Genomic DNA, 17,837 nt, shown 5'->3' with positions numbered 1-17,837 from the left:
TATTATTATTTTTTTGTTTAGCATTTTTTAACCGATTTTATACATTTAAAATGAAAGTGTAGTTTGGACTCCAAACTTTGGAGTCATTTATTTATTTTATAAAACATCTTAGAATACTGTACAAATACACAAATATATATTTAATAAATGTTTTGAGTGAATTTGGGCACATTTGCCTCAGGTCTGTGGCTTCATGAAGGCATGCATATAACCTGAGCAGGCTCTTTACGTCTTTTCTCTTTCTAAGATCATAATAGATCCTTCCGTATTCTCGAAATTAAAAGCTTCGATAAATTACAGTTTTTTTTCAAGGTTTGATGTCTGATCTATAGAATAGATTCAAATAATCATTAGAAATTATTAGGTAAATAATTCCCATATCCATTATTCCATGGCATAGGACAAGCTGACATCTGGTATGCATGAGCAAGGTTCTGTTGACATGAATAATCCGTCTGACTCCAGCACTCATTCCGCCTATTCAGGCGATGTCGTAAGTCATTCTCTGGTAGAGCTTTCATCTCAGCTGTTCTCAATTCAGAACGAGATTCACAATAAGATAGTGAGTGCTGGTACTCCATAGACTGCTGTATCCCGTAGTACACTTCATGATTATTATAAGTTATGTGGCATGGTATTTGAGAGGGAACCGTCGTTAAAACAGGTATTCGAGTACTTTCAGAAGCGTGCGGGCTTACAGGCCTTTCAGTATTTAGAGTAACTGAATTTATATGAAAATTTTGGATGTTTATTTTGTGTTGTGGAGGATATTGGGAAACCGGAAATGAAGGTCGGCTGCATTGATAAGAAATTTGTAGAGGGTCTCGATCATTGCTTACATCTTCAGATCTAGAATGATGTGTTTCGGTTCTGCAATACTGGTTTGTTACACCCAACGGAGGCCTAATCGAGTACTCCCCTTGCTCTCGACTCTTTCTGTCGTTTTTACGATAGTCTCCGATCGCATTATAATTTGATCTTTGCGGACTATGTGAAGGACTGTCATGACTTTTTTGCCATCTTATAGGTGAGATTTTTGTGTCACATCTAACATTTCGATTTATGAATAATCTACGACTTGGTGAAACAGTTCCATCTTCGATGCGAGAGCGAGATCTGGTACGTCTACTTTTTCTAGATGATGAATACCTTCCATGGTCCTGGCTATTGCGACTTACGGATCGCGAACGGGAGCGTGACCTAGAGCGCCAACGTCCAAGACAGTTGACTGGTCTTTGATGCACTTGTTTTATAGGTGACGAACATTTATTGCGATATAATCCAACTGTGCCTATTTCAGATGCAACAGGCTCTTGAAATCCACTAATTCTGTTTGTATTCAAGCATTGATAATTCCTTTTCGTATTTGTCTGAGTTCGACATTCAGTTTTTTCACTTTTATTATCCTCGGCTTGATGTTTGATTTCGTTGCTGTCAGAATCGATCTGAAGCTTTTTGGGTCTACGCTTAAAAATTGCACAATCATCTATAAGTGCTTGGTCTAGAATCGGTGGCGGCGGAGGAACTATTTCCGAACTTTCATCCTCAACTAATATTATATCTTGCTTTTCGCTGTGATCATTCATCTGAACGCTGCAACTATTCTGTTCTCTTATTGATTCCCAAATATCGTCATTTTCGAAAATGCCGTCCAAGTCGAGACTATTTAGAGCATCCAAGGCTTTTTGATTTATAAGATCTTCATGGCTTATTGTTGCCTCTTGATTTATTTTTGTCGCGTCCAATGGGCTAGCATGTTCAGGAAATTCTTGAAGATCCGATTCATTTCGATCGCTGGGCTTGTGGTGGTTAGGTGTCATCCCAATGCCTAAATCGGAGCACATGTAATTGGCAAATGTGTAGGCCCAACGCTTGATGTAGGTCGTACAGTACTGTTCAGACACATGCTTTTGACTGTCGCGATCGGCGCCAAGATCCGAAAGATTGAATTGGAAATGGGTAGTAAGAATAGAATCTGGAGGCGGCAACATGGCAGCTTTGCATGTAGCTTCCTTCAATATATGACAAAGGAATTGTATGGGCAAGACATTAATCTGGGTATCCATTCCACCGTTGAGCAGCTTAAGGGCTTTGCCGACAATTCCTACTTTTTTTTGCAATGTGAATACAGGTGGGAGTTCATCCTCTGGATCACATTCTAATCGAAGAAACTCAAGCAACTTTGCCAGAATGCCATTTAAGTAGTCATTGTCCCCTTCTGAAATCAAACACAGTCTCGTTAGTCACTAGGACACATAAGCAAAACAATCTTCTCTGTACCATGGTCGATCGTAGTATGGTAGATATTTTGCAGGCCATTAATTAGAGAAAACTGTGCAGCTGCCAGCTCTAAGGGCCTGTGGTCATCAGGAAGGCAGTTAACCATAATGAAATAATAGTTCTGGCTGGCCAACTCTGCCCGCTGGACGCTTGCATCTACTATAGCTTTAATTTGCTTATTGATAAGATGCCGGCGTGCATCCTCTTTCAATTGCCGCGGTGTGGCCCCATATGGCTTACAACGCTTGGCCTTCGGTTTCTAGATAATCAAAAAGATAATTAATATCCAATTTATATACATGTATTCACTTGTTACCAACCTGCCACGCAGAATTATGCGGATTCCTCCATGGATTTCCGTCACACATTATATCTTAAAGCTACATTAATTTTAAGCTCATTAGTTTAAACAGCCAAGGTATATGAGTAGTGACACGCTTCAATTAATTATATAGAGGATAGCCTGTTTTTTGTCCATTATGTATCACATTTATAGCATTTTTATTGAATTCATTAAAACATATTCTTTTTAGCTGTGAACAGTTTAAAAAACAAAAATATTAAAATATAGAAACTCACAAAAGACCTAATTGAACGCATGTATACAATATTATATTTCGAAGCAGAACAAAACAGCTGTGATTTTCAAATATTTATCGACCACTTCGATAGACACTCACATGGCTTGGCTTTGTTTCCATTTACATATTTCAATTATGTTTTAGAATGAAGCAATTTTGAACTAATTACTATTACAGAAATTAATATTAGTATGTGCAATGATCTAACTAACGTTCGAGAGGTTTAGAATAGAATACGTACAGTACGCGTATGAATAAATTGTATCACTGACCAGAGTCAGTGATTGTATGTTAATTATTCTGTTAACCATTTGAAATTTCGCGCGAAAGTTCTATCTTAAAAATAAAACTCTTTGGGATTTTGGATATAATTTTAGCCATTAGTTTCATAATATAATAATAGGAAATAACATACATATTAAAAAAGACTGAGTTTTCATTTTTGTTTTGTTTTTTAAATTAACCGAAATAAAGTAATATCACTAACCAGAGAACACATACACGTCTAATACATCTCTGGTTAGTGATTCTATTAATAGCATTACAGACAAATGTTAATCGCTTTCCGCTGTTAAACTAAACAACAACGAAAGTCTTCTACAGTGTTTGACATCCCTGGTCTCATACAGTGCAAGTGCGGGTGTTTTTGTGCAAATACCACAATTTACTATATATACAGAGCCAATAAGAACTATTAAGCCACTAAAAGAAGTGAAATGGCGCAACCACAAAAACCCGACTACGAAAACAGTGAGTAACATTAGTTTCAAAAAGTCCATACAAATATTCAGAAAGCAAATAGCGACGGTGAAAATGAGTCAGCCGGCAACGGTAAAAACAGCGGAAGCACTCTGATATGACCATAAATGGCATTCACGCATTCGTCGTCGCAGCGCTGTGTTTAGATAAACAAAGTGCGGGTAGCGGGGAATAGCCCTTGACCCGGTGAAAGCATTCTTTGGTAAACCGGCTAAACGTCCGCCGGTCGACCGCACCCTGTTCTCTGTCTATCTTGAGGCAGTTTACATTTTCTACATTGATTTTCAAACTCGATTTGGATTTTAATAATTTTATTTTGCAGAAAATATCTATGCGACGCTGCCTCGCACCCAACGTGGCCAACCCATTGTTTTGGGCTCCGATCCCAAGGGCAAGAACTTTTTGTACACCAATGGCAATTCGGTGATAATAAGAAATATTGAGGTAAGAAAAGAACATTTGATATCCTCTCAAATTGGGCAGGAATAACGAATAATATGAGACGTCTGCTCCAAAAAGCAAATATTGTTTTATTTTTGGACAGCGCACGGCAGCTGCAATTTTCAAGCGTTATTTTCCACTTGACAGCGATCATTCTATTTGCATGTGTTTGTGTCTGTGTTGGCTGTTCTATATTTATTTACCACACATCTGTATGTATAGCTTCATTTATGTATATATGTGTATATATTGCTATATGGCCGGCACGGCTTATATTCACAAAAACAAACAGAAATTTCGCTCTCACACTGCCTCTTGCTCTCCCCCTTTCTCTCTTCCTTTTTATCTGTCTCTTGTTCCACTGCCCACGCAACATAATTATGATGTTGCTTTGCTGCCGTTGCTGCTGCTGTTCCCCGTCCGCCTGCGCTTCCCCATTCTCTTCATCGCAAACAAATTTGTTTGTAAATATGAATTTATTAATTTGTTGAATTTTTTATTTGTGCGCCTTTTCTTGATTTGCCTCGTGTCACGCTCCGATTACCATCATCGCCTGTCCAGAACCCAGCGATTGCCGATGTCTACACGGAACACTCGTGTGCAGTCAATGTGGCCAAGTATTCGCCCAGCGGCTTCTACATTGCATCCGGCGGTAAGTCTCAACTGGCAAGAAGCCTTAAAAATCACCATCAACAAAAATGGCCCTGACTCACGTCAGCTGCCAATCCAATATTACCATACAACATATATGGAGTATATCTTATCGCCTGCAAAGAGGACTGAAACATAATGAAAGAAATTGCACAGAAGCCATAACAGAACAGCTTTTTTTTGATTAAAGTATATATATGTATGTACATATATATGTAGCTGAAGCCGAATATTTAAGTAAATGTTACCTTGATTTTCCATTGATGTTATCTTGCTTTGAATACAATCGTCTATCTTTACTTACGAACCTGATTGGAATCAATGGAAAACTGATTAGGAATGGGCTTTTTTTGATACACATAATATGCATGTATGCATAATATGACGCTCACTTACGATACTCTCTTATCGCCTCGCAGATGCCTCGGGCAAGATTCGCATTTGGGATACCGTCAATAAGGAGCATTTGCTGAAGAATGAATTCCAGCCGATCGCAGGACCCATCAAGGACATTAGCTGGTCAGCGGACAATCAGCGCATGGTCGCTGTAGGCGAGGGACGCGAGCGGTTCGGCCATGTGTTCATGTCCGAGACGGGCACATCCGTGGGTGAAATCAGTGGACAGTCCAAGCCCATCAACTCGGTGGACTTTAAGCCGACCAGACCGTTCCGGATTGTGACTGGTATGCCATTCTATATATTTCATATATTGCGCTCGACTAATCCGTAGAATTGCAGGCAGCGAGGATAACACGATTGGCGTTTTCGAAGGCCCTCCATTCAAGTTTAAGATGACTAAGCAGGACCATTCACGCTTTGTACAGGCCGTGCGCTACTCGCCGGATGGCAAGTTCTTTGCCTCGGCGGGCTTTGACGGCAAAGTGTTTTTGTACGATGCAACCAGCTCGGATCTCGTAGGCGAATTCGGCTCACCAGCGCACAAGGGTGGCGTCTATGCCGTCGCATGGAAGCCGGACAGCACTCAGCTGCTCACCTGCTCGGGCGACAAGACCTGCCGCCTCTGGCAGGTGGAGTCGCGCGAGCTGATCAGCGAGTTTGTCATGGGCAATACCGTGGATGATCAGCAGGTGTCGTGCCTGTGGCAGGGGGAGCACCTGATCACCGTCTCGCTTTCTGGCATCATTACCTATTTGAATGTGGACGATCCCAGCAAACCGTTGCGAGTGGTCAAGGGCCACAACAAGCCAATAACGGTGTTGGCCTTGAGTGATGATCGCAGCACTATCTATACGGGCAGCCATGACGGCATTGTGACCAACTGGAACTCCGGTAACGGCACTAACGATCGCGTTACCGGCACTGGTCATGGCAATCAGATAAACGGCATCGCCGCCTGGGATGAGTTCGTCTATACGTGTGGCATTGACGATAGCTTACGCCAGTTCAGCGTCGAGGCCAACAGCTACACGGACTATGTGGTCAAGTTGAATTGCCAGCCTCGCGGCTTGGCCATCTTGCGCAGTGAAAACATCATCGCTGTGGCGTGCATTAAGGACATCACCCTGGTGCAGGGCCAGAAGAAGATCTTCTCGCTGCCCATCAAATACGAGGCCAGCTCCATAGCCACAAACTCGGAGACTTTGGATGTGGCTGTCGGCGGTGATGATCAGAAGCTGCATATCTATGCACTAAAAGACGGCACGTTGGAGCTGAAGACTGAACTAGAGCATCTGGGCGCCGTCACCGATGTCGCATATTCGCCGGATCAAAAGTATTTGGTTGCCTGTGATGCTCATCGCAAGGTTGTGCTGTACTCAGTGGAGGAATATAAGGTGAGAGAAGGCTAATAACCTATAGAACTGTAGTCTAACTTCTTCTCCTTTGCTACTGCAGCCGGCTCACAACAAGGAATGGGGCTTCCATAATGCGCGTGTCAACACTGTGGCCTGGTCACCCAACTCGCTGCTGGTAGCAAGCGGTTCGCTTGATACTACTATTATTATTTGGTCTGTGAGCAATCCAGCCAAGCACACCATTATCAAGAGTAAGCCAATGCTAACACTTTTACTCTATGTCAAATAAATGATATTTTATTGCTCTTTTAGATGCGCATCCTCAATCGCAAATTACACGCCTTGTGTGGCTGGACAACAACACTGTGATCTCCACTGGTCAGGATTGCAACACCAAAGTCTGGCACGTCGAAACTATTTAAATCATGCCAATAGAGAACAGAACAACGAAAACAAAAAACAAAAGAAAAAGCGCAGCCAGCGCGTATTTTTATACTTAATCAGGAAGAGGGAACGGAACGGAGGAGAGAAACGGATTCATTTAAAATCCCCTTAAATTGCCGCGAGTTGCCGAGTTCCTATTTTGGCATCGTCTTCGATATCAGCTTCATTTCATTTAAGTGCATGTATTTCTTACATTTAGATATTTATATAATGCACTCATTTAGTCCTCTAATTTTAAGCTCAAAGTTTTGCCGCTAATCATATCATTGATAAAGCTTCTCTGTTCACAACACTTGAATATTTCAACCCGAACCCACTTCATTATGCTTGTATGTGTTTTAAAGAAATTTTTTGATACTTATACAACTGAAATACAGTTTAAACATATATGTATAAAGTGCGCCAGCGTACGTAAATTATTGTATTATGAAATGAAATAAACTAGTTTTTGCATGAAAATAACAATACGTCTCCAACACATTGTGTATTTTTTGTGGCTTAAAATTTATTTTGCTTGTTGGTTTTTTGTAGGTCTTCACCTTGTCTTTTTGTGTGCATGTGTGTGTGCGTGTTTTCTTGGTATATATAATTATAATATTTATAAAAAGTGCTCTTAATTTATTAGAATGTGTAGGCGTGTGTATGTTTGTGAGTGTGTGTGTGTATTGGTCTTTGTAGAAGGTAAAACGAAAGCCTCGCAATATTACAGTTTCAGATCTCGCGCAAACAGTTTAGGGTGCCTGCACTCAGTGCTGCCCAAACTGTTAGCGCGTGTCACCCTCAAACTGTGACAGTGATGCCACCACTTACAGGCCTATCGAAGCGTTCTCGCCTATCGATAAGTGCAAGCGAAACTCTAACAAATGGCGCTAAAATTAACGAGAGAATAAATTCAAATTAAGTCGACGAATTGTGCTAAGTATCACAGCCGGGTCTAAGACGGTGGGGTTAATTTCAAGTGAGAGCGTGTTTGTGAGCGTGTGTATGTGCGTGTGTGTGTGCATGCGTATGTGTGTGAGGAAGTTGATCTGCGCGCTGCTTCAGATGGCTGTGGTGTCCGTCTCGCTGCCGGCCTCCCCATTGCGAGCGACGGGAGTTACACTCTTCATGGACACGGGCCCCTCGTGAGCCACATCCGTATTCGACTCGGCCACGGCTACGGCAGCTGCTGCAGCGGCCAGCTGAAACTGATTGGGTAGAAACAGATACGGGTTGCCGGAGAGCGAAGCTGGACCAGAGCCGGAGCCAGGGGCAGCGCCGGAACCAGAGCCTGCGCTGGGTACCTCGCCCGCAGCCAAGTCGCCGCTGGTTGCCGTCGCCGTCGGTGCACTGGCGGAGATCGATTGAGCTGCCAGCTTGGTGACGCGCTTGCGCCGCGCCTCGTTCTCGCAGGGCGACGGCGCGCCCGGATGCCGATAGCTGACGTGCTTGCGCAAGGCATCCTTGCTGCGCGACACATGGGAGCAGACATTGCAGGCATAGCTGAAAGGGACTCGGAGTCAGTTTTCGGAATGATGTGGAATCTCTGCTGCTCTTACCGCACGTTCTGGTGGGTCTCCAGATGCACTCGCAGATTGTATTGATTGCTCAGCTGCTTGTGGCAGATGAAGCAGGTGGCATAGAGCTTGGAGTTGGATGGCGGCTTGCTGGGCGTCACCATCTTCTCGGCGCTCAGCGACAGCAGGTTCGGCTCCGACTTGGTGCTGATCAACTGGCCAGCCGCAGCAGCAGCCGCCGCCTCGCGCTGGCAGGCCGCGTACTGCTCGATGTGCTGCTGCAGCTTGACGTGATCCTCGGGCGTTATGTAGGGCGGACTGGCCAGGTGCGACTGGGCGGCTTGCTGTGCGGTTGTGGGCGTGGCAGCTGCGCTGTAGCTCGGCAGCTTGGCGCCGCTGTACAGATGGCCGGCGGGATTCAGGGAACTGCTGTAGCTGGGCGACGTCTTCACCACGGGCAGCTGGGGCGAGAAGTGCGACATGGCCTGTGGCGCCAGGGTCACAGGAGATGTGGCCACAATCGAGTTCGCGGCACCGCACTCCATGGGCGACTTACTGCTGCTGCTGCTCGTCCTCAGATTCTCCACGATTTTGTCTATGCGCTTGATGTCCTTCTGTGAATTGCTGGCGCCTCCTGGCGCCCCGCCGCTGCCCGTCTTCAGGCGCTTGGCTTGGCCGTAGCACTCCTCCTCCTCGAGGTTGCTCTGATAGAGCTGGCACTGCTGCTGGTACTTGGCCAGCAGCTCCGTGGTCTTGTTCAGCGCCGTCTGCGAGAAGTTCAGGGGCTGCGGCAAGAGATTCGGATAGAACTGCAGCGACTTCAGAAAGAAATTCTCCAGGGGCGAGCCCAGCTTATTGGCCAGCAGCGGCGCCTGCAGCGTGGCACTCGACATGCCCAGCGTGGGCGTACTTGCTGGCGTGGGCGTGGCTCTTGGTGTGACCGTGGGCGTGGCCGCGGGCGATGCCGTCGGAGTGGCATCGAACGCCAGTGGCTTGTCCACGCCGGCCGGCTCCATGCAGGCAGTCGGCGTACCTTTCGCTGTCTTGGGTAGCTGAAAGGAGGCAGGAGAACTGAGCTGGGTTCAGCAAGGACTATGCATATATATTTACATTGTTATTGTGCACATCGGCCAGTCCCTTGATGCCCAGAGTCTCGGCCAGATTGAGCAACATGGGTATCTGCTCCTCGTAGACATTCACCTCGCCCGAGTACATGAACGTGAGCAGTGCAACGATGGCGCCGAAGCTGGCGCCCGGTATGATGATGACCGGGTGATTGTGGGCCTCCAGTGCGCGGAAGATTTCCATGAAGAAGCTGCTGCAGGCGCTGAGCACCACGCGATGGGCGCGCAGCAGACGCCCCTCTGCCGAAATGGTGACGTCCGTCAGCTGGGACTGGTCCAGCAGCACCGGCAGAGTGCTCAGCAAGCTGGTCTGGAATCGAGAGCCAGTGGGATCGAGGCATGAGTTGTAAGTGCTGCCAATCTGCAGTTCTCTCTTGCAGCCGAGGGCAATTGGGTCAGCTAATCTTATAAATAGTATAGAGTAGATTTGGCCAGCTGCCTGCCTGGCTGGCTGCTGGCTAAAATTGTGATTCGATGCCCTAGGCTAGGGGCCCGGAAAACATTTGGAGCAGATGCAGCAGGCGACACTTAATGGCAGCTGAGCATTAATTGCAACTGCGTCGCGTTCGAAATTAGATTTAGTTGCTAGTAAAAATTCTTTGGATTTTGGCAATTGCAATGAGCATTTCATTTATTTGAAAATTTTCCTTTTCTTTTTTTTGTTATTTTGTTTTTCTTCTTTCGACTTTTGGCTATTTTGGACAGCTTTGTGGTCGACTGCCTGTGCTCCCTCCAACAGCGAAATTGTCAGTATATATGAAACGCGGAAAACTATGTGTGAATAAGAATATATATATACATATGTATGTATATATGTATATATTTATACAATATATCTATCTACCCTATATATAGATGGGTGACATTTCTTTGGTCGCCTCTTCTGAACGATGTCCAGTCAATTTTACGAGCGAGGCCAAGCCTTTGGCTAATACGCCGCGCAAACTGGCTCTTGCTGACCATGTCTATTAAAAACATTCATTTATATTCATTTAAGATACGGGACCAGTGGCCATTGGAGCCAATAAATCATAGGATGATCTAAGTAGCTCGGAATTAATGGCACCTGAAGTCAACGGAACGTATTATTAATGTATGGTTCATTCAGCAAGCCGAGTTGCCGATTGGAAATTCAAAGCGAAAATCACTTTTGGGAATTCTTGTTAAATAACATAGATATATCATATAGCAGAATACATTGGGTATATACGTATATTCGTAGCTCGGAAAGGATCTCGTTGATTGATAACATTGGAGAGTTATATGAAAATAATGTGAGCAACAAAATGTGAGTAACACTACAGAACACTATATATAACATTTGTGTATAACAGTAAAGTGGATTATTTGCACTAGAACTAACAGAGTATTATACACTTTAGTCATGTCAATTAAATATTTTATATTCATAGCATTACTTTCCCATAATTTTATTAAAGTATATATTGTTATATAGAAGTTAAAAAAGTGTTATACAGTATACTTTTCATTTAACAAAAGAACAATAACGCGGACTTTGTCAAATTGAAGGTATACAATTTAACAGAAACGTATATAGAAACAAACCGTTATATACTTTTGAACTGTAATACACGTTTTGTTGCTATGTATATAAACATGTATAGTTTGTAAAACATTAGTTATTGCATTATTATTTTTGTGTATCACGCTTTGGGAAAGTACGAATACTACAGTAGAAATACTGCAAAATACTTAGTTTACATCATCAAAATATTTCATGTAACTATGGAATTGTATTTTTGTATAACAGTTCTTATACTACTGTAAGTACGTGGATTATACCATAGTAATAGTTTATGTTTAATAAGAACCCAGGCTAAATAAATAATAAAATAAATTGTTATATAGCATATAACAGAAAATAGTTAAACTTTGTTATATAGAAGTGTGTATATGCATATGTGTTTCTAGCATAGTGTGTGTATAACACTTGGGAAATAGTGTGTTTATAGCAATATTAAAATAGTTTTTATGTTACACGATTTGTACAACATTTTGTATGCACGTGTTATAAACATTTTGTTGTGTGACCTATCAAAATCGTATATCTATATGTTAGATTTTAACAAAATGTCTCACACACATCTTAATGAGAATCAATCGCTAACTTTCTCAGCTTATTTCGTAGTCAATTTTACTTTAGATTCCTTTACTCTTCAATCTCTAAAAATTGCTCACATCCATTAAAGCAAAAACATTTCATAGAAATTTAATATTCAATTATTCACGAATGCATGCATATAAAGTATTATTTATTAATTAAATATATGTATATGATCATTTGACGCTTAACTCACTTGATGATTATGCCATCGCAGGCAGAATTGTTGCTGATTGTCGCTGTGTTGTTGCTGTTGCTCCAGTTGATGTTGCTGCAGCTGCTGTTGCTGTTGCTGGCGTTGCTGTTGTTGTTGCTGTTGCAGTTGCTGTTGCTGTTGCTGTTGCCTCGTATTTGTTGTGTTTACATGTTCCATAATTCATGAAGATTGTGCGCCCGTGGGTCCCTCACATAAATGGCTCTGCAAGATAGGTTAAGAATCCTTTAAGTATTTTCTGCATGTTTTCCGCTGTCAAATCGCGCGCATTTTGCAATCTCAATTTTCGTTTCGATTATTTTCTTTTCATAATTTGTTTGTTTGTCTTGCTGTCGGTTTTATTTGTTTATGTTTTGTGAGCATTTGCTCTCACACTCATTCGCTAAGAGATCCGCCGAGTGCTCTTTATAGAGCGTTGATCTCTGTGCCGACTCTCGCGGCTGTCCGAGGCGTGCACGCGGCGTATACGTATTGTGTCGTAGCACTTGGCATATTACTCATACGCCTCGGTATGCTTAGCCACGATATGAATAGCTGTGATGTAGTTGAACCTGTGTGCGTCTCGAGTGTGACATGGCTATGTCCGAGAGAGACAGCAGACAAGAAGCGGAAAGTTGAAGGTAATATAAATATTGAATCGATTCACGGAAATTGATTTGGCTTCAGGACTAGAAAGGGCAGCCAAAGAGCTTTTGGGATGGGGCAAAAAATAGGTAATTGACTAATTTAAGAATCTATTAACTAGATCAGATCACACGATCTCGATATTTTATATATTTCTGCTCGTTTTCCCTTGGCAATTGAACTGCCAGCATTCGCATGCATTCCAAGGTGGGATTCTCGTTTGGTTTCTATATGCCTAGAGGTTATTTTGTGAGTATAGCCAGAGACCCAGTTGACAGAGCTAAATTACAATAAAAGATGCCAAGAGGAGGAGATAACAACAACAGCAACAATAGGAACACACACACACACACACACACACACACACACACACACACACACACACACACACATACATATACACATGCGATGTGACGCTATGAGATGATGTTTGAGCGTGCAGGGGCTTAGCGCTCGCTTTGGCTGGCAATTAAATTAAATTTATTTAAATAAAATTAATTTGCTGAACTTGTTGTTTTTGTACCCGTTCTAATACCCTGTTCCCATTAAGAATGAGTAACTAAAGAGTATGATGGGTGAAGGAGGCACTACAATAAACATATTTCTCTTTTAATTGTATTTTTCTAATTAGCGTCAACAAAAATAAATAGACTATGCGTCTGTCGCTTCGTCCAGGCGTGAATCTTACAGACGTAATGATAATATCTACGGTAAATATCTATATATTTTATTAAACACATAAACTTGAAATTAATATGGTTAATTTATCTATTTAGCAATGACTCTCTTGGGTATCCTTAATACATATGCTGTACACATCGATATATATCGATATGTTTATATTTATATTATGAGAAATTGTAGCCTTAATATGAGTATTATTGGCAATTAGAACCCTCAAATTCTTGGCTCCTGTCTACTCAATGAGGCACACAAAAGTCGATAAATATCGATATGTTGGTTTTTATATTATCATCAACTTGGCCATGTGTATCATATGCAATACAAATAAAAAATATCAATATTTCATAGAGACTTCGAATGGGATCAGTTACAACTACTGTCTACAGGGTATTCGCTGGCTTGTCACCAAGACTTGTTGTCGGCTGGTCTCTGATCTCTTATGTGATTCGTTCTGGCCTGGCTATATGTCTGTCTCTGTCTAGATCTGTGGGTTTCTGGGCTGTGCTATAAATCTGCCAATTTCCATTGTTTAGCCATTGCGGTTATACTAGATGCCATGCAAAACTACTTAGTGCTGGCTGCGAGTGTTGATTGTTGGTGGTGCTGGTGCTGGTGGTGCTGGTGGTGGTGGTATTGGATGGGTAACCCACTACTTTTGTCCGAGGGCTATTTTCGTGTGTGCATCGGGCGTGCATAGCACACAAACTGTGTGAGAATCGCAAACTGCAACTCATTGGAGGCCCCGAAAGTGACAACTACGACATCTTTGCTAGCTGCTTGGTGCCCAGCATGCGATTTGTTGTTGTTGTTGTGGTTGTGGTTGTTGCTGTTGTTGCCGACAGACGGAATTTTCTTCATTCCATTATGTGCACAGCGAGTGAAAATCGCATCTAAGCATTTTTCTATTGAGCGACGAAGGCAGAAGAATACCAGAGCCAGGGTAACCGTAGAGCAGGCGGACAGACGGGCAAGCGAACGGGATGGGGGTGGGGGAAGGGGCAGAAGGACGCCCTGGCCTGGGGTATGGCCTTTTTGGCGCTCGTTCACACAGATAGTGTCTTTTCCGTAACTCTTTGGCATTTTTTTTTTATTTTTTTTTTGTTGGCTGTTGTCGCTTCTTCTTTTATTTTTTGCTCAGATTTTACTTGATATATTCCGAAATTAGTTTCAGTTGCCTTATGTATGTATTTTTAAATAGCCGCCACTAGAACTGTGCTAAACGCTCTCGCCAGCCTGTCTATTTTGATTTGTTGTCCAAGTGCTGTCTTTGTCAAGTGATTTCGTGATTTCATCATCACCCTTCGCCCCCCCCTGCCCTCTCATTCCATTCCATTCCACTTGGCTACGCGTTGATGCGTAATATTTTACACATAATCGCTCATACGCCGCGTTGTCATTCCATAGAAACACCAAAAGGATTTCGTTCTTCTCTCATTTTATTATTTATATATCTTATTTACTGCCTGGTTTTAATTTTCATTTGTTCCATAACAAAAGCGACGCGCATAAATTTCTGTCCACGAATTTGTGTTTGTTGAATATTTTCTATGATTTTTATGTTGTTATATTATATATTTTATGTATTTTATATTTTAGTTGAGTCAGTCCAGTTTTTCGTTTTTCCTTTTTTTTTTTTTTTGCGACTACCCGGCCAGATTATTAATAGGCCTAGGTCCAAGTAAACCTAAGGGTATTTTTCGTCTGGAATTCAATTTGTCATCGACTCAAACACGAACTGTTTGTTTAATTCTCTCCCCTTGTCCATTTGGTTTATTAAACACAAACTTTTCTTTTGTATATTTTCTCTGGTTGGCATTTTCACTTGAGTTTTCCCTCCACTTAATCGAAAACTCGTGTTGATTATTAACGATCAAAAAATTTAATGCCTTTGACAAGTTTTTATGTTTGCAAATATACTTTGTATTTTGATTTGCCTCTCTTCACTTAATGAAAAATTCTAAACAGTCCACTTAATCCTCTAGTTGAGAGTGCGAGAGACAAATTTCTATTTAACTAAATTAGTCTTTTTTATTTGTATGTTTTTTTATAGGATATACATATAGAAATATATATAAAATCTTCTTTGATTTGCGCAAATTTTTAAAGCACAATGCACATACACTTTCTTTCAATATTGCTTATTAAAAAATTTTCTTAGCATTTAAATAATTTTGCACACAATTTATAAATATCAAATTTTGTTTTATCTTCAAAGATGGACATTTTATTAAGTTTGGATCTGGTCAATAAAGTAAATAAATAATTCCAAAATCTCCAACACGAAATTTTATTTTATAAATTTATAAATTATTAATTTTTTTGTAGCTTTTATATATATCTAATATATATGTTTATTTTTTATATTATATATTTTTGTTAAATTTGTTTTGTTTTAACATATACATATATTAAAATTTTTTATAATGAATTCGTACTTTTATTTTATATTTATATTTTTGTATTTAATTTTTTTTTTTTTTTATCAATAATTATAAATTGTATATTAACTATTTCAAGCAACAGAGGATGTTAACTGTCTCTCAATCCGTTCTTTCCTTATTTCGTTTCTTGGGCCCATTTTCTCATTAAATAATTATTTAAACTCCTTCTAGTTAAATAAAATTTTATTCAATTCTTCTGAAATAAATTTTAATAATAATACAAATTTCTATTTTTTATTTATGTATTTTTTAAATTTATATTTTATAATTTTTGAATATAGTTTCGATGAGTGTATTCAAAATTCGTCTATTATATTTTGCTATTTACATATAATTTTATTTGCTTGCCACGCGCTTTATAAACTTTTTTATTTTTCTATATATAGTTTTCTTTTATTATAATTATTTTTAATTAATATAATATTGAATGCTTTTGTTGTAATATTATTTTATATTCATTAAATATTAATAACAATTGTTTTTTGAGCACCAAAAACACATTTACGTGAATTATTTGAGTTTGCTGTTTCTTTTACTTTTATTATTATATTTTATATTATTTTTATATCCTTTTCGAATCCTTGCATGGCATAATAACACGAGTTTTTCTTTTTGCTCCGCAGTTTTCGTTTGAGTTTTCATCGCGTAGACTTTCTTAAAATTCAGTCTGATTTTCTTTTTAGCATTTAGCTTTTGGCTAAAGCGCGCACCTTTGTTAACCGTTTGCCGCTCGCATCTGAAATGAAAATATCCGAAAATGTTTCAATTCTTTCGGTTTTAGTTGGAGATTTTCTATTTTTCGAATGTCCATCTCTTGACAATTTTTGCTGTGTGCCATTCGATGTTGTTGTTGTTGTCGCCGTTGCCATTTGTTTTGTTGATTTGATTTCTCGCTCGTCGTCGTCGTCGCCGTCGTCGTATTTTCTGGCTGTCTTTGGTTCTGCTCCTCTAACGATCTCAATCTCATCAACAGCATCGTTGTCGGTTCCATGTTCTAATTAATGAGCACGCAGCTAGTAGCAGCACTCGGCCGCAGCCAGCAGCAGCCAGGGAGCAGCAGCTCGACGAAGCCAGCTGAAGAGAAATTGCCGCTGTTTTGTACTCACAAATTTGTTGTTTAATTAATTGGCTGCTACAAAATTTAGTTAATCAAAACATTTGTTAATTCATAATACACATTAATGAGCATCAGCTCGTAGTCCATCTGCTGCCGAGACACAATTGACATGCCCACCAAAATACACACAAGCACACACACTCACACTCTTACGGGTTTCTCGCAATTCGTGTGCATTATTAATTTGCAATAAAAATGTGGAAGCAGCCGCCAAGAAAAAAAATAGACAAAAATTGTTACAAAAATAAATTTTGGTACCTGCTGTTGAGACTTGAATTATGTTGACAACGGCTGACAAATACAAATGGAAGCGCATTGGAGGCGCTCAGTGCTGCTGGGCCGAATCCCCTTCACAGACTGCACTTATTCAATTCGTTAGAATGCCAGAAATACTTATTTATTATTGTCAGCTCGCACAGTTGCCTTGTAAATCTGGGTTAGCTCAATACTATTCTTAAGTCTATGGATCCTACATGCTCTATGAACTGAAGCATCGCGCCTCCGGCAGGGGCCTGCACTGCTGCTGCGCATAATCCCAGCCGTACTTGTAGGGACAGCGCACGATGGTCAGGTAGCCAGCGATGCAGCTATAGTAGTACTCGCAGCGCTCTGGATGCGGGTGGTAGCCATCGCCAGTGGAGTCACAGTGCGGCCTATTGCCCGCTGGCTTCGTCTGCTGTTCCGAGTCTGGATCGGTGGGCGCATCGGTTGCTGCATCAGTCTGCACTCCATCGGAGTTGTCACTAGTTGTCTCATCTACAGCTGCTGCTGTTGCTGCTGCTGGTGCTGCAACTGTTGTTGCCTCCACCGCCTTCAAGCAAATGCCCGTATCGTCAAAGGCACACTCCTGCGCCTCGGCATCGAAGTACGTCTGGTCTGGGCAGCTGTCCCTGAAGGAGTCCTCGCCATTGCAGTAGATGTAGCTTGTGCAATCCTCGATGACCATAACAAATGTATCCGCGTCCACGTTGTTGCATTGCTGAAATACTTCCGCAGCACAAGGACGTAGTCCTCCCGCCAGGACGAGCAGGCAGAGCACCTCAGAGACTTTTGCTTGTTGACTCATATTTGGCTTCAGCTTGAGCTGCTCGTTGCTGATTTTGGT

The 17,837-nt window shown here is 41.3% G+C and overlaps 4 protein-coding genes across 5 annotated transcripts; 1 reads left to right on the top strand and 3 right to left on the bottom strand.

Moving 5' to 3' along the window:
* Positions 1-142: 142 nt before the first annotated feature.
* LOC149091503 (uncharacterized) lies at positions 143-2,874 on the bottom strand. The gene is made up of 3 exons (XM_089259674.1): positions 2,601-2,874; positions 2,281-2,539; positions 143-2,218 (listed from the first exon to the last, which is right to left on the bottom strand). The coding sequence occupies exons 1-3, from the start codon at positions 2,646-2,648 to the stop codon at positions 351-353; spliced, it is 2,175 nt and encodes a 724-aa protein (XP_089115800.1). The 5' UTR covers positions 2,649-2,874; the 3' UTR covers positions 143-350.
* A 573-nt stretch (positions 2,875-3,447) lies between these two features.
* flr (actin-interacting protein 1 flr) lies at positions 3,448-7,377 on the top strand. The gene is made up of 7 exons (XM_018102235.3): positions 3,448-3,611; positions 3,943-4,064; positions 4,623-4,713; positions 5,132-5,395; positions 5,451-6,505; positions 6,567-6,717; positions 6,779-7,377. Exons 1-7 carry the CDS (start codon positions 3,578-3,580, stop codon positions 6,886-6,888), a joined length of 1,827 nt encoding a protein of 608 aa, XP_017957724.1. The 5' UTR covers positions 3,448-3,577; the 3' UTR covers positions 6,889-7,377.
* A 13-nt stretch (positions 7,378-7,390) lies between these two features.
* LOC108652141 (uncharacterized) lies at positions 7,391-16,394 on the bottom strand. 2 transcript variants are annotated; one of them, XM_018102233.3, is made up of 5 exons: positions 16,326-16,394; positions 11,849-12,070; positions 9,517-9,840; positions 8,449-9,458; positions 7,391-8,392 (listed from the first exon to the last, which is right to left on the bottom strand). In XM_018102233.3, the coding sequence occupies exons 2-5, from the start codon at positions 12,023-12,025 to the stop codon at positions 7,951-7,953; spliced, it is 1,953 nt and encodes a 650-aa protein (XP_017957722.1). In that variant the 5' UTR covers positions 12,026-12,070; positions 16,326-16,394; the 3' UTR covers positions 7,391-7,950. The 2 variants fall into 2 exon arrangements, with proteins under 2 accessions (XP_017957722.1, XP_089116710.1); XM_089260584.1 differs by lacking the exon at positions 16,326-16,394 and adding an exon at positions 13,743-15,258.
* On the bottom strand, positions 16,165-17,828 carry LOC108652146 (uncharacterized). The gene has a single exon (XM_018102239.3). It carries the CDS (start codon positions 17,796-17,798, stop codon positions 17,211-17,213), a length of 588 nt encoding a protein of 195 aa, XP_017957728.1. The 5' UTR covers positions 17,799-17,828; the 3' UTR covers positions 16,165-17,210.
* Positions 17,829-17,837: the final 9 nt, after the last annotated feature.

The sequence above is a fragment of the Drosophila navojoa genome, chromosome 4 (genome assembly GCF_054131105.1).
Source record: "Drosophila navojoa isolate 15081-1374.11 chromosome 4, UAZ_NAV_1.0, whole genome shotgun sequence".
Classification (NCBI taxonomy): Eukaryota; Metazoa; Arthropoda; class Insecta; order Diptera; family Drosophilidae; genus Drosophila; species Drosophila navojoa.
The sequence above is the reverse complement of the archived record's forward strand: the minus strand, read 5'-3'. Positions and strand labels throughout refer to the sequence as shown.